This window comes from Rhamphochromis longiceps, linkage group LG23, assembly GCF_057381845.1.
Source record: "Rhamphochromis longiceps isolate RC_006_pf linkage group LG23, R_longiceps_female_GT1.1, whole genome shotgun sequence".
In the NCBI taxonomy this organism is placed as follows: Eukaryota; Metazoa; Chordata; class Actinopteri; order Cichliformes; family Cichlidae; genus Rhamphochromis; species Rhamphochromis longiceps.
In genome coordinates, this window is record NC_140578.1 from 43,838,884 (window position 1) to 43,851,096 (window position 12,213).

Sequence of the window (12,213 nt, forward strand, 5' to 3'; positions counted from 1 at the left end):
AGAACAGTTTCTTCCCCTCTGCTGTCGGACACATGAACAATAACCGTATGACTGTTCCCACCACTAACACCCTATGCTGTGTTCACTGCATCATTCCATGTTTGGCACTGATCACCACCTGCACTCATGTATATATCATGTATATATCTATCTACTTAGCACTTTTAATTCTTATTCTTATTTTCATGTCTATTTAAGCGTAATTTATGACAGTATGTTTGCACTGAAGCACCGCAGCAATTTCCTAATGTTGTAAACCTGCTCAACATTTGGCAATAAAACCCTTTCTGATTCTGATTCTGATGCTTTTACACTTTAGGACCCTCGAGACCTCTGCTGCTCAGCCGTCCTGATCGCTGCCTCCACTTTAACCAGAGGCTGTAACCTCTGATCATTTCACCTGCACCGGCAGTAAAACTCTTCTCCACAACCAAACGTGCCATAAACCCGTCACAGCTTCATCATCAGCTCAGTCTCAGCAACATGCAGACGACCGAGCAGCAGAAACTCTGCAGGGAACGTCTGAAGTCTGTTCTTCAGTTTTCCCAGCTCACTGTTTATTGAACATGAGACAGAAAAATAACTTCACCTTTAATGTGAAACTTTTATCGCCTGTGACATGTTTGCAGGAAGTTTTCATGCTGTGATTTAGTGTCACAGCCATAAATATCACACAAGGTAAAAACTACAAGTCCCAGCATCCTCTGTGTTTAGGGCGGAGCAGTGAAAGTGAAAGTGTTGATCCTCCGTTCAGAGCAGCAGGAGGAGGAAGGTGGAGCTGAGGCAGGTGAGTGTTAACATGAATATGTTTCTTCTTATGACATAAAATAATTCCACGCTGTTCGTGTCTGTGGGTGAAACGTGAGGCCGGTCGGCTCCTCTGAGCGCTGGTTTCCTGTAAGTAGAGAGGAAGTGAGTTTAGCTGAGAGAGCAGGAGGAGAGTGAGAGCTGTGCTGAGGCAGGTGAGTGTTAACACCGCTCTGACATTACTGTGTCTCTGTGGCGGGAACAACAGGCTCCGTCAGTGGAGGCAAAAATAATCAGACTTTGGTTTTTCAAAGGAAACTACTTTATGTTGGGAGAAGCCGCGCGCTCATTGGATAACGACTTGTCAATCTCAAGTTATTAGCCAATGAGCGCGCAGGTTCACAGTAAGACCCGCCCTTATCACGACAAAAAAATGGCGACAGAAACTCCTTTCAGGCTGACTTTAAACTGTTTGAGCCACTTCCTGTTCTCAGTCCCGGCGTCCTGATCACCGAGGTTTCTGTTGCTCTGATGTCTGATATTGATTATATCGGTAAACAGGCTGTAGGCAGAAACATCAGGTCTAATCTGAAAATCCCTTCAGAAACAAACTTTAAGAGTTTTATGTCCGTGTGAGGCCGCACGCTGATTGGATAACCACCTGTCAGTCTCAAGTTATTAGCCAATGAGCGCGCAGATTCACAGTAAGACCTTAACACAGCATTTTTTTTTAAAACTAAAACATCGACAGTGAAACTGTAACGTGTCCTGTGATCTATAAACACTCTGTGATGAATAATCTGAAGTCATTTTGAGCCTGACAGTAGTTTCCTGTCACAGAGCAGAAGCTGCAGGCAGTTTTTGGCACCTTTATATTTAATTTATTCCAAAATAAATCAATAAAGTTAGAAAAGAACTCTCAGTGACATTAAAAATCTATTTTTAAAGACAGATGTGACCAAGTGCAACAAATACAAGATGAGATGTTTACAGATATTTGAAGTATTGATCATATGTAGAACACAGAGCAGGTCCAATAACAGAGTCATCCTGCTCACAAACAGCAGTTTGGTTTCATGAGCTCACTTCCTGCAGTGATCCTCAGCTTCTCTCCAAAGGAGCCGTAACATGTGGGCTCCTCACCATGATGATGATCCCAAACACACTGAGTTCCTTCATCCACCTGATCATGTACTTATTAAATAATGTGATGGTTTTGGTGTTTTTTAAAGACTTTGAGCCTCTAAAATAACTGGTTTGGACTTTAGGGCCAAAGCTCCAACATTAGAAAGCCGTCAGTGTGATGCTTCCAGTACAACAGCACCTCTGAGTGTGTGTGTTTACCTCTCAGACTAACTCCACCCTGACATCAAGAAGATGGAGGAAGAGGACGGAGCAGCATCCAGCTGTGTGTCTGTGAGGAGTGACGGGGTTACACAAACACCTCCACCTTACAGTCATGGACCTGCAGCAATAATGTAAGAACACTACTAACTTTATTAGTCATTTCAACATAACCATGACAGAATCATTGATCTGTGATTGGTTCAAACTGTTTGATCTGAGTTTGATTTTTATTGACTTGTTTTCTTGCTAAGATCTGAACTCGGTAAGTTTAAGTGAAGTCAGTGCAGCAGAATCAGAGAGAAGAGCTGAGAACAAACTGAGTTCATTCAGAGACAGAAAAAACCGCTGATGATTGGCTGACCTGTCAGCGTTATGAGGCAGACACAATATCACAGAGGGATCAGCTGATCATATGGCTGTCAGAGAGAACTGATCAGTTATTGATGTTTGTGTTTGCAGATGTCAGAGGTCACAGTCTCCAGCATCCAGCTGTGTGTCTGTGAGGAGTGACTGGTCCAAAGAAAAAGTTCCTCCACACTTCAGTCATGAACCTGCAGCAACAATGTTCTTCAATCATGGAGCTCAGCTGACCATGTAAGAGAGCTGCTGACTCAGAGTTCAAAGGTTGTTTCTATAAATGTTCTGCCAGTGACATCATAACTTAACCTAACACTGGTCTGTGTATGAAGTATCATTTAGTGGCAGTTGTTAAAGTTGTATAATGATGATGCTAGTTTGGGGTGTATTTTCCTGCTGATGCAAATGCATCTACTTTGCCCTTTGTCTGGTGCTTTGGACAAAGACGTCCAATGAAACTCAGAACAACACAGTTTGCACCACCAGCAGGCAGAGGAAGTGGCTGACATCCAGAAATCCTACCAGTGGCTGAACAAAGCTGGACTGAAAGACAGCACAGAGGCACTAATCATGGCAGCACAGGAACAAGCTCCGAGCACAAGACCCATAGAGCCCGGGGTCTACATGGCTCTTTTTGGGGGGGTTGTGTTGTATTAATAGTGACTTTGTTTCTTTGGACCTGACCAAAATCTTTTGTTTTTCAGTTCAGTTGCAACATTGACTAACACTAATGCAGGGGTCGGCAACCTGCGGCTCTTTAGTCCTTACAGTGCGGCTCCTCGTGGTTTGGGAAAATAAATTAGAAGTATTTAGCTGAAGTGTATTTTATTTATGTTCTTTTTTTAACTTGTAGTTCTAAATTGGAAGATTTTTGTGATATTGAAATATAAAAATAAAATTATATTTTTTTATTTTTTCATCGTTCAAATAAGCGTCACACTCGCGGAAGCCGGTGTACCCGCCGAAACGCCGTGCATTTATCGAGACTTTCAGCCCCAGGTAGGCCAGTTATGGATCTTGGATCCACATTATGTCAGCAGCTGTTCTCCACCGTGAACTATGTTAAAAACAAACACCGCTCACGCCTCACAGACGACAGCTTACAGTCCTGTAAAGATGAAAGTGACTTCGTACAGCCCCGACCTGCAGACGCTGTGCGCAGAGGTTCAGGAGCAGAAGTCCCGTTGTAAACATATCACGGCAGACCCGACGATGTTTGCATGAACACGCTTTTCAGCTTCTCTTTATTGACCACTTTTCACACACGGTTGCTGTACGCACACAGCCGGCTGTAGCTTTGCAGCTCACAGCCCGACACACACCAACAACAGCACAGACGTTAAGGCGGCGAGGCGTGATTGCGGGTGCCGCTCAGGTGCGTCCGCCTCCCCTGCAGCGGCGCTGCAGACCACGCCCCGCCACACACATTAACCAGGTAAAATACATATTTAGGCAGAATTTTGCAAATATCTATTTTTCATCTTTCAGCAGCATAGAGCTTTTTTTCCAATTATTTTTTAAAAGTCAGGTCAAGGCTCCAAAAGCCCAAAGGAGATATAAGGGTGGCGGCTCACAGCAGTTTTTGTTTGCTACATCATTTTAGTTCAGCTGGGTGTCTTTCCTTTGGTTATATTTCTTTAAGAGTTCAAATGTGTTCATTACATAAATAACATGTAATTTTCTCTGTAGCACTTCATGGATTTCATAAGCAACACACCTTAGTTGTTCACACAAAGCATAAAGGTAAAAAACAGTATATACAGTGTTATCTTCATTCTAGATGTCAAAAAGTATTTGTGGCTCCCAGTGTTTTCTTTTGCGTGGAAACTGGCTCCAAATGGCTCTTTGGGTCCTGAAGGTTGCTGACCCCTGACCTAATGGTATATTTTTTTAGCTGGATCGTTCTATAAAAACATGAATCAAATCTGAGAAAAGTTTCCACCTGACCTGTTGAATGTTATTGAAGCCAGAAGTTTGCCTTCATACTGTGTTTCTTGCATGCCTTTTGTGGTGTACTAATTGATGTGAAATGAATGCAATGTGGTTGTGTTTGCAGAGGTCAGAGGTCACAGTCTCCAGCATCCAGCTGTGTGTCTGTGAGGAGTGACTGGTCCAAAAACAAACCTCCACACTTCAGTCATGAACCTGCAGCAACAATGTTCTTCAATCATGGAGCTCAGCTGACCATGTAAGAGAGCTGCTGACTCATTTACGGGTGTTTGAAATTCTGTGACCACTTTGTAATTTTAGTTTATATTTTAAAAGTGTTTTTATTTGTAGTTGCCTGTATTTTTATTACACTGTGTGTAACGTGGTGGTTTGTGCTGTTTGGGATTGTTTTGGTGTATTTGTGTCAGAACATCAGATAAATGATTTCATCACATTTTAAAAGAAAGTATCAGGATAATAATCTGAACTGAGTCATCAGAAATAGAAAGATGGTCTCAACAGGCCACTGAGCTGATCTCCAAAGAAATGCAGAAGATTGAAGAGTCCGAGGCTGTTTATTTGTCACAGGCATCGTCATACACGTACAACACAGTGAAATGTGCTGAGCTGCTCCTGTGACTGGACAAAACATTAGAAACAATCATTAAATGAAATAATGAAACATTGTGCAGATGTAATGTTAAAGTGCTTTGTGCCACATTAGCACAGCATGTACTGACAGAGCAGTGCAAGCAGAACAAAGCAAATGAGCAAAGTGATGTAAACAGAGTAACTGAACAGAGTGAGCAGAGTAATATCAGCAGTAATGAAGCAGCAGGATCAGTGTAGCAGCGTGTGACGTCATAATGAATCAGGTATGATCTGAAATATGACAGTGAGACAAGAACATGATGTAAGGTCCTGTTTAAACCCTGATGGTGATGCTATGAGGGGAGCATGTTCTGATTTAGGACTTGGCTGGTCTGAGGATAGAAGCTCCTCTCTGTTTGTGTCCTGATGGTGCAGAAGCTTCTGCCTGATTGTAGAAGGAGCTGAAGCCAGCATCATCCCAGAGGTGAAGCTCCTCTGTGTGCAGACCTGAGGTCAGATTCCTCCAGGCTGATGTTCAGGATCTACAGAAACGTGTGGTTGTAGTTATTGCTGCACTGTGTGCTGACAGCAGATACTCAGAACAAAGCGCTGCACACGTGTTCTTTACAAACATCTGTACATATAAAATATGGATTATGGCAGTGAATGAACACGTTTCTGTCATTTGTTTCATTGGCTTCTTTTTTCTGCCTGTGTTCATGTGATTAATGTCTAACACATAAACAGGTTTGTAATCAAACATCACATCATCAGGGAGGCATCATGAAACAAAGTTACTGCTGGAGGCTGAACTCAATTTGGTGGCAATGTTCAAAAATATCACTCAGATCATTTCAAAGCTTTTAGTTCTTCTTCTTCACTTCTGTAAAAGAATAGAAAGGAAATCAGAACCCAGAAGTTCACTTCCTGATGACTGAACTCTTTCAAAATAAAGCTGAAAGCTCTGAATGTGACACCGCTGCTCCACAACAGTTTTTAGAGGAGGTCAAAGGTCAGTTGAAAGTGATGGATCCCAAACTTCCAGTACATCCAGTGAAGGACATAATCAGCTCTGTGATGAAGGCTTTTACTGTGGAGTTTGTAGGCTGATCACTCTGTGTTTAATAAGACAGGCAGGAACAGCAAAGGAAACTTGGATTCTGAACTCAAACACAAGTTTCTCCACTTTGACTTTTCTCTGTGACCATCAGAGCTTCTGCACAGTGTCATCAAATCTGGATGTTTGTCACTGACAGTCAATGATTTTAGTGATAAAGAAATGTGTTCACAGAGGGAGGAAGAGGAAGAGGAGTGGTGTCTGTGAGGAGGAGCAGCTGTCCTGCTGTGCTTTGTGTCAGGACGTCCTGAAGGATCCAGTCTCTACCAGCTGTGGACACTGGTTCTGCAGACAGTGCATCTCCTCATACTGGGACCAGTCTGCTTCATCAGGAGACTGGTCCTGTCCCCAGTGTGGAGAAAGATCCAGAAGCAGAGCTGGACTGCAGACAGCCAGTCAGAGCAGCTGTGTACAAAGTAAGACTGAACATCTGTCTGCTGATGGACTCATTTCTGAAAACTGGACTTCTTGTTGTTGTTCAGACATTGAAGAGTTTTCTGTCTGTTTTTCTTTCTTTCAGCAGATGTTGGTCTGCAGGAGGTTTTAGATGAACATAAGATCAGTCTGAGGAGGAGATGTGAACGTGTGACTGAAGGAAGTGATGAAACAGGAAGTAGAACCCTCCTCAACAGGATCTACACTGAGCTCTACATCACAGAGGGACAGAGTGAAGAGGTTCATAGCCAACATGAGGTGAGGCAGCTGGAGACAGCTTCCAAGATGGACGCCCTCCATGACACTCCAATCAGGTGCCAGGACATCTTTAAAGCCTTACCTGACCAACAGAGACCCATCAGAGTGGTTCTGACCAACGGCGTGGCTGGTGTTGGAAAAACCTTCTCAGTGCAGAAGTTCACTCTGGACTGGGCAGAGGGCTTGGAGAACCAACATGTCAGTGTGGTGGTTCTGCTTTCATTCAGGGAGCTGAACCTGATCAGAGATGAGCAGTACAGTCTTCTGGAGCTGCTCCATGTTTTCCATCCAACATTAGAGAAGGTCACAGCAGAGAAGCTGGCTGTCTCTCAGCTTTTGTTCATCTTTGACGGCCTGGATGAAAGCAGACTTTCATTGGATTTCACCAACAGGAAGCTGCTGTCTGATGTCACACAGAAGTCATCAGTCAGCCAGCTGCTGATAAACCTCATCCAGGGGAATCTGCTTCCCTCGGCTCTCGTCTGGATAACTTCCCGACCTGCAGCAGCCAATCAGATCCCTCCTACATGTGTTGACAGGCTAACAGAAGTACGAGGATTCACTGACGCCCAGAAGGAGGAGTACTTCAGGAGGAGATTCAGTGATGAAGAGCTGTCCAGCAGAATCATCTCCCACATGAAGACATCCAGGAGCCTCCACATCATGTGTAGAATCCCAGTCTTCTGCTGGATCACTGCTACAGTTCTGGAGCACATGTTGACTACAGAGCAGAGAGGAGAGCTGCCCAAGACCCTGACTGACATGTACTCACACTTCCTGCTGGTTCAGACAAAGAGGAAGAAGAACAAGTACCACGAGGGACATGGGACGAGTCCACAGGAGCTGACAGAGGCTGACAGGGAAGTTCTTCTGAAGCTGGGGAGGCTGGCGTTTGAACATCTGGAGAAAGGAAACATCATGTTCTACCAAGAAGACCTGGAGCAGTGTGGTCTGGATGTGACAGAGGCCTCGGTGTACTCAGGAGTTTGTACAGAGATCTTCAAAAGAGAGTGTGTGATCTTCCAGAAACCAGTCTACTGCTTTGTTCATCTGAGCATCCAGGAGTTTCTGGCTGCAGTCTACATGTTCCACTGTTTCACCAACAGGAAGTCAGAGGTGCTGAAGGACTTTTTGGGAAAAAAATACAAAGAGTCATCTCTGGATGATTTCCTTAAACGAGCCATGGAGAAATCCCTCCAGAGTAAAAATGGCCACCTGGACTTGTTTGTCCGCTTCCTTCATGGCCTCTGTCTGGAGTCCAACCAGAGACTCTTAGGAGGTCTGCTGGGTCAGACAGAGAACAGTCCAGAAACCATCCAGAGAGTCATCAAGAACCTGAAGAATAACAAGAAGTTTAAATCCTCTCCTGACAGAAGCATCAACATCTTCCACTGTCTGATGGAGATGAACGACCTCTCAGTACATCAGGAGATCCAAGAGTTCCTGAAGTCAAAGCAAAGGTCAAAGGAACTCTCTGAGATCCACTGCTCAGCTCTGGCCTTCATGCTGCAGATGTCAGAGGAGGTTCTGGATGAGTTTGACCTGCAGAAGTACAAAGCTTCAAAGGAGGGACGACTGAGACTGATTCCAGCTGTGAGGAACTGCAGAAAGGCTCGGTGAGTCCAGATGTGATCATTACATCATTGATCAGTGTCGGTTAATAGTTTAATGTTTAAATTAAAAACACAGTCCTTGGTTATAAAGTGCTTTACAAACACCAACATTACGGCTAACAGCTGGATTCTCCTGTTTCAGTGCAGCTAGCCAAACAACAAAGAGCCACTTGCTGCTAAAGACAGAGTGAAAGTGGACGGTATATCCTCCATTCTTCATGTAAAACACATGCAATGAATTGTAATGCACCATCTGTGTTTACCTTCATGCAGTTTTCTCTTTATGGTAGACTTGGATATTTAAATGTTTACCTCCTGGAGAGTCTTGTTCACTTGATTAGTTTTTGTGAAGGGGATTCTCCTCACCCCGTCTCCAAGGGAGACACCAGCTACCCTTCAGAGAAAATTTATTTGCCCCACTTGTAACCACGATCTGGTTCTTCCAGTCACTGCCCACAGCTCGTGACCATAGGTGAGGGCAGGGACGTAGATCGACCGGTAAATTGAGAGCTTCGCTGTCACGCTCAGCTCTCTCTCTCTTCACCACGACAGACCGGTACAGCGTCCACCTCACTGTTACCGCAGCAACGGTCTGTCTGTTGATTCCTGCTCCCCTCCCCCTTCTTTACACGACCCTGAGATACTCAGACTCCTCCACCTGGGGCAGGAACGTCTCTGACCCAGAGTGGGCACTCCACCCTTTCCCAGCTGAGGACCATGATGCTGATCCTCATTCACACGGCTTCACACTCTGCTGAGAACAGCTCCACTGTGAGCTGCAGGCCATCACCTGATGAAGCCAACAGAACCACATCCTCTGTGAAAACAGAGACCAGACTCTGGCTGTATCCCAATTCAGGGTCTGCAGCCTTAAAGGCCGCATTTTAAGGCCGATTACGTCACAGCGACGCGACGAAGGTCGCTGCTCGAAATGCGGCCCTCAAATGCGTCCTTAATTTCGCTGAATTTTAAGGACATGGCGGTGTAGACTTCATATAGTATACTACTATACTATACACTATTATTAGTATAGTCTACTATTATACTAGACACTATTATTAGTATAGTATACTATTATACTATACACTATTATTAGTATAGTCTACTATTATACTATACACTATTATTAGTATAGTCTACTATTATACTAGACACTATTATTAGTATAGTATACTATTATACTATACACTATTATTAGTATAGTCTACTATTATACTATACACTATTATTAGTATAGTCTACTATTATACTAGACACTATTATTAGTATAGTATACTATTATACTATACACTATTATTAGTATAGTCTACTATTATACTATACACTATTATTAGTATAGTATACTATTATACTAGACACTATTATTAGTATAGTCTACTATTATACTATACACTATTATTAGTATAGTCTACTATTATACTATACACTATTATTAGTATAGTCTACTATTATACTAGACACTATTATTAGTGTAGTCTACTATTATACTATACACTATTATTAGTATAGTCTACTATTATACTAGACACTATTATTAGTATAGTATACTATTATACTATACACTATTATTAGTATAGTCTACTATTATACTATACACTATTATTAGTATAGTCTACTATTATACTAGACACTATTATTAGTATAGTATACTATTATACTATACACTATTATTAGTATAGTCTACTATTATACTATACACTATTATTAGTATAGTATACTATTATACTATACACTATTATTAGTATAGTCTACTATTATACTAGACACTATTATTAGTATAGTCTACTATTATACTAGACACTATTATTAGTATAGTATACTATTATACTAGACACTATTATTAGTATAGTATACTATTATACTATACACTATTATTAGTATAGTCTACTATTATACTATACACTATTATTAGTATAGTCTACTATTATACTAGACACTATTATTAGTATAGTATACTATTATACTATACACTATTATTAGTATAGTCTACTATTATACTATACACTATTATTAGTATAGTCTACTATTATACTAGACACTATTATTAGTATAGTCTACTATTATACTATACACTATTATTAGTATAGTCTACTATTATACTATACACTATTATTAGTATAGTCTACTATTATACTAGACACTATTATTAGTATAGTATACTATTATACTATACACTATTATTAGTATAGTATACTATTATACTATACACTATTATTAGTATAGTCTACTATTATACTAGACACTATTATTAGTATAGTCTACTATTATACTATACACTATTATTAGTATAGTCTACTATTATACTATACACTATTATTAGTATAGTCTACTATTATACTATACACTATTATTAGTATAGTCTACTATTATACTATACACTATTATTAGTATAGTCTACTATTATACTAGACACTATTATTAGTATAGTCTACTATTATACTAGACACTATTATTAGTATAGTATACTATTATACTATACACTATTATTAGTATAGTCTACTACTATACTATACACTATTATTAGTATAGTCTACTATTATACTAGACACTATTATTAGTATAGTCTACTATTATACTATACACTATTATTAGTGTAGTCTACTATTATACTATACACTATTATTAGTGTAGTCTACTATTATACTATACATATCTGTTTTTAACAGGGAATCTTGATCATGTTACATTTGACTTCTGTTGAGCTTCTTGAATTGTCACCTTCAGTTCCTTTCCTTTACTCTTCCAGTGTCTTTGGTTTAAATGTATTTACCCTGATAACTGCATATGAAACAGTTCACCTCTTGTCACTCACGATTATCTGTTTGCCATAAAAGTGTTGGTGATGTGTTGGGAGAATCATTATTTTCAGTCTCTTCTTATAAACATAGTGAGGCAAAGATGTGGGTCGTGGTCCCTGATAATCAGATGTGTCTGTGTTCTGTTACATGTGACGTTAGAGAGGTTTTAGTGGAGATAAAAACAGGACCAACATCACTCGTGACTGCTTTCCTGTCTTCAGTGTGTTTACTGGTGGAGCTCGTCCTCCTGTTGCATCTGTCACAGCTGTTACGCTCCTCTGTGACTCCTCCTCTATCTGCTGTGACGCTGCAGGAGTTTTTGGTCATGGCGTGTGAATAACTGCCGAGGTCGGCTAGGACGAAGCCACCACTCGTTGTCAGACCCTGTCACGCTGTCTGTTTTCATCTTTAGCCGAGGTTATTAAGTACTTCAAAATGAAACCAGTCTCTGTTTTCAGTCTCCGCCCTCTTTTGCAGCTTTGAGCCAGGTTGTAACACCTGTTAAAGTCACCACCTGTTGTGACCGGGGAGTGAGATGAGTGTGAGAAAGATGAAAACAACGTCTCATTCTGACTAGTTACTGGGAACTGATGTGTGATGATGCAATAACAAAGATGACTGTTTCTATGATTTTCTGTTTTATTAATTGTTTTTATTGATGATAAGGACAGGCAGAGGAGATTGGATGGATTTACTTCGTTTTATTCTTTTGCACTGAAATGGAGTCCAGTGTACAGTCCTTGGCGTTGCACATATGTTTTAGCTGAGACTGTAGTGGGCACTCTTTAAATGTCGGGTCAGTTTGTCACGTTAGAGCCTATTTGTGCCTGTTAGTGCTGACGATGACTTCAGACCGAGCTGACTGAGGGGTCTAAGCTCATGATGCCACCAGCAACACCCGGGTCATGCTGCAGAGTTTTCAAACCCCGCTGACACTCGACATAATTTACTCAGGTTATATCAGGTGATCTAAGAAAGGCCGCTTAGAAAGAAAAGCGAGTGCACTGCTTTAAGTTTCTTG

The 12,213-nt window shown here is 41.3% G+C and overlaps 1 protein-coding gene across 3 annotated transcripts in view; it reads left to right on the forward strand.

Annotated features, from left to right (window-relative positions):
• Nucleotides 1-736: 736 nt before the first annotated feature.
• Nucleotides 737-12,213, forward strand: part of LOC146642774 (protein NLRC3-like) — a 29,268-nt gene continuing 17,791 nt past the window's right edge. For 2 of the 3 annotated variants that reach the window (XM_085397211.1, XM_085397212.1), the window contains exons 1-2: nt 5,371-6,504; nt 6,609-8,397. In XM_085397211.1, the coding sequence (XP_085253337.1) occupies nt 6,231-6,504; nt 6,609-8,397 (2,063 nt within the window). In that variant the 5' untranslated portion in view covers nt 5,371-6,230. Of the gene's footprint in view, nt 963-2,098; nt 2,226-2,553; nt 2,659-4,507; nt 4,608-5,370; nt 6,505-6,608; nt 8,398-12,213 lie in introns of those variants that run through there. The other variant, XM_085397213.1, reaches the window with a different exon arrangement.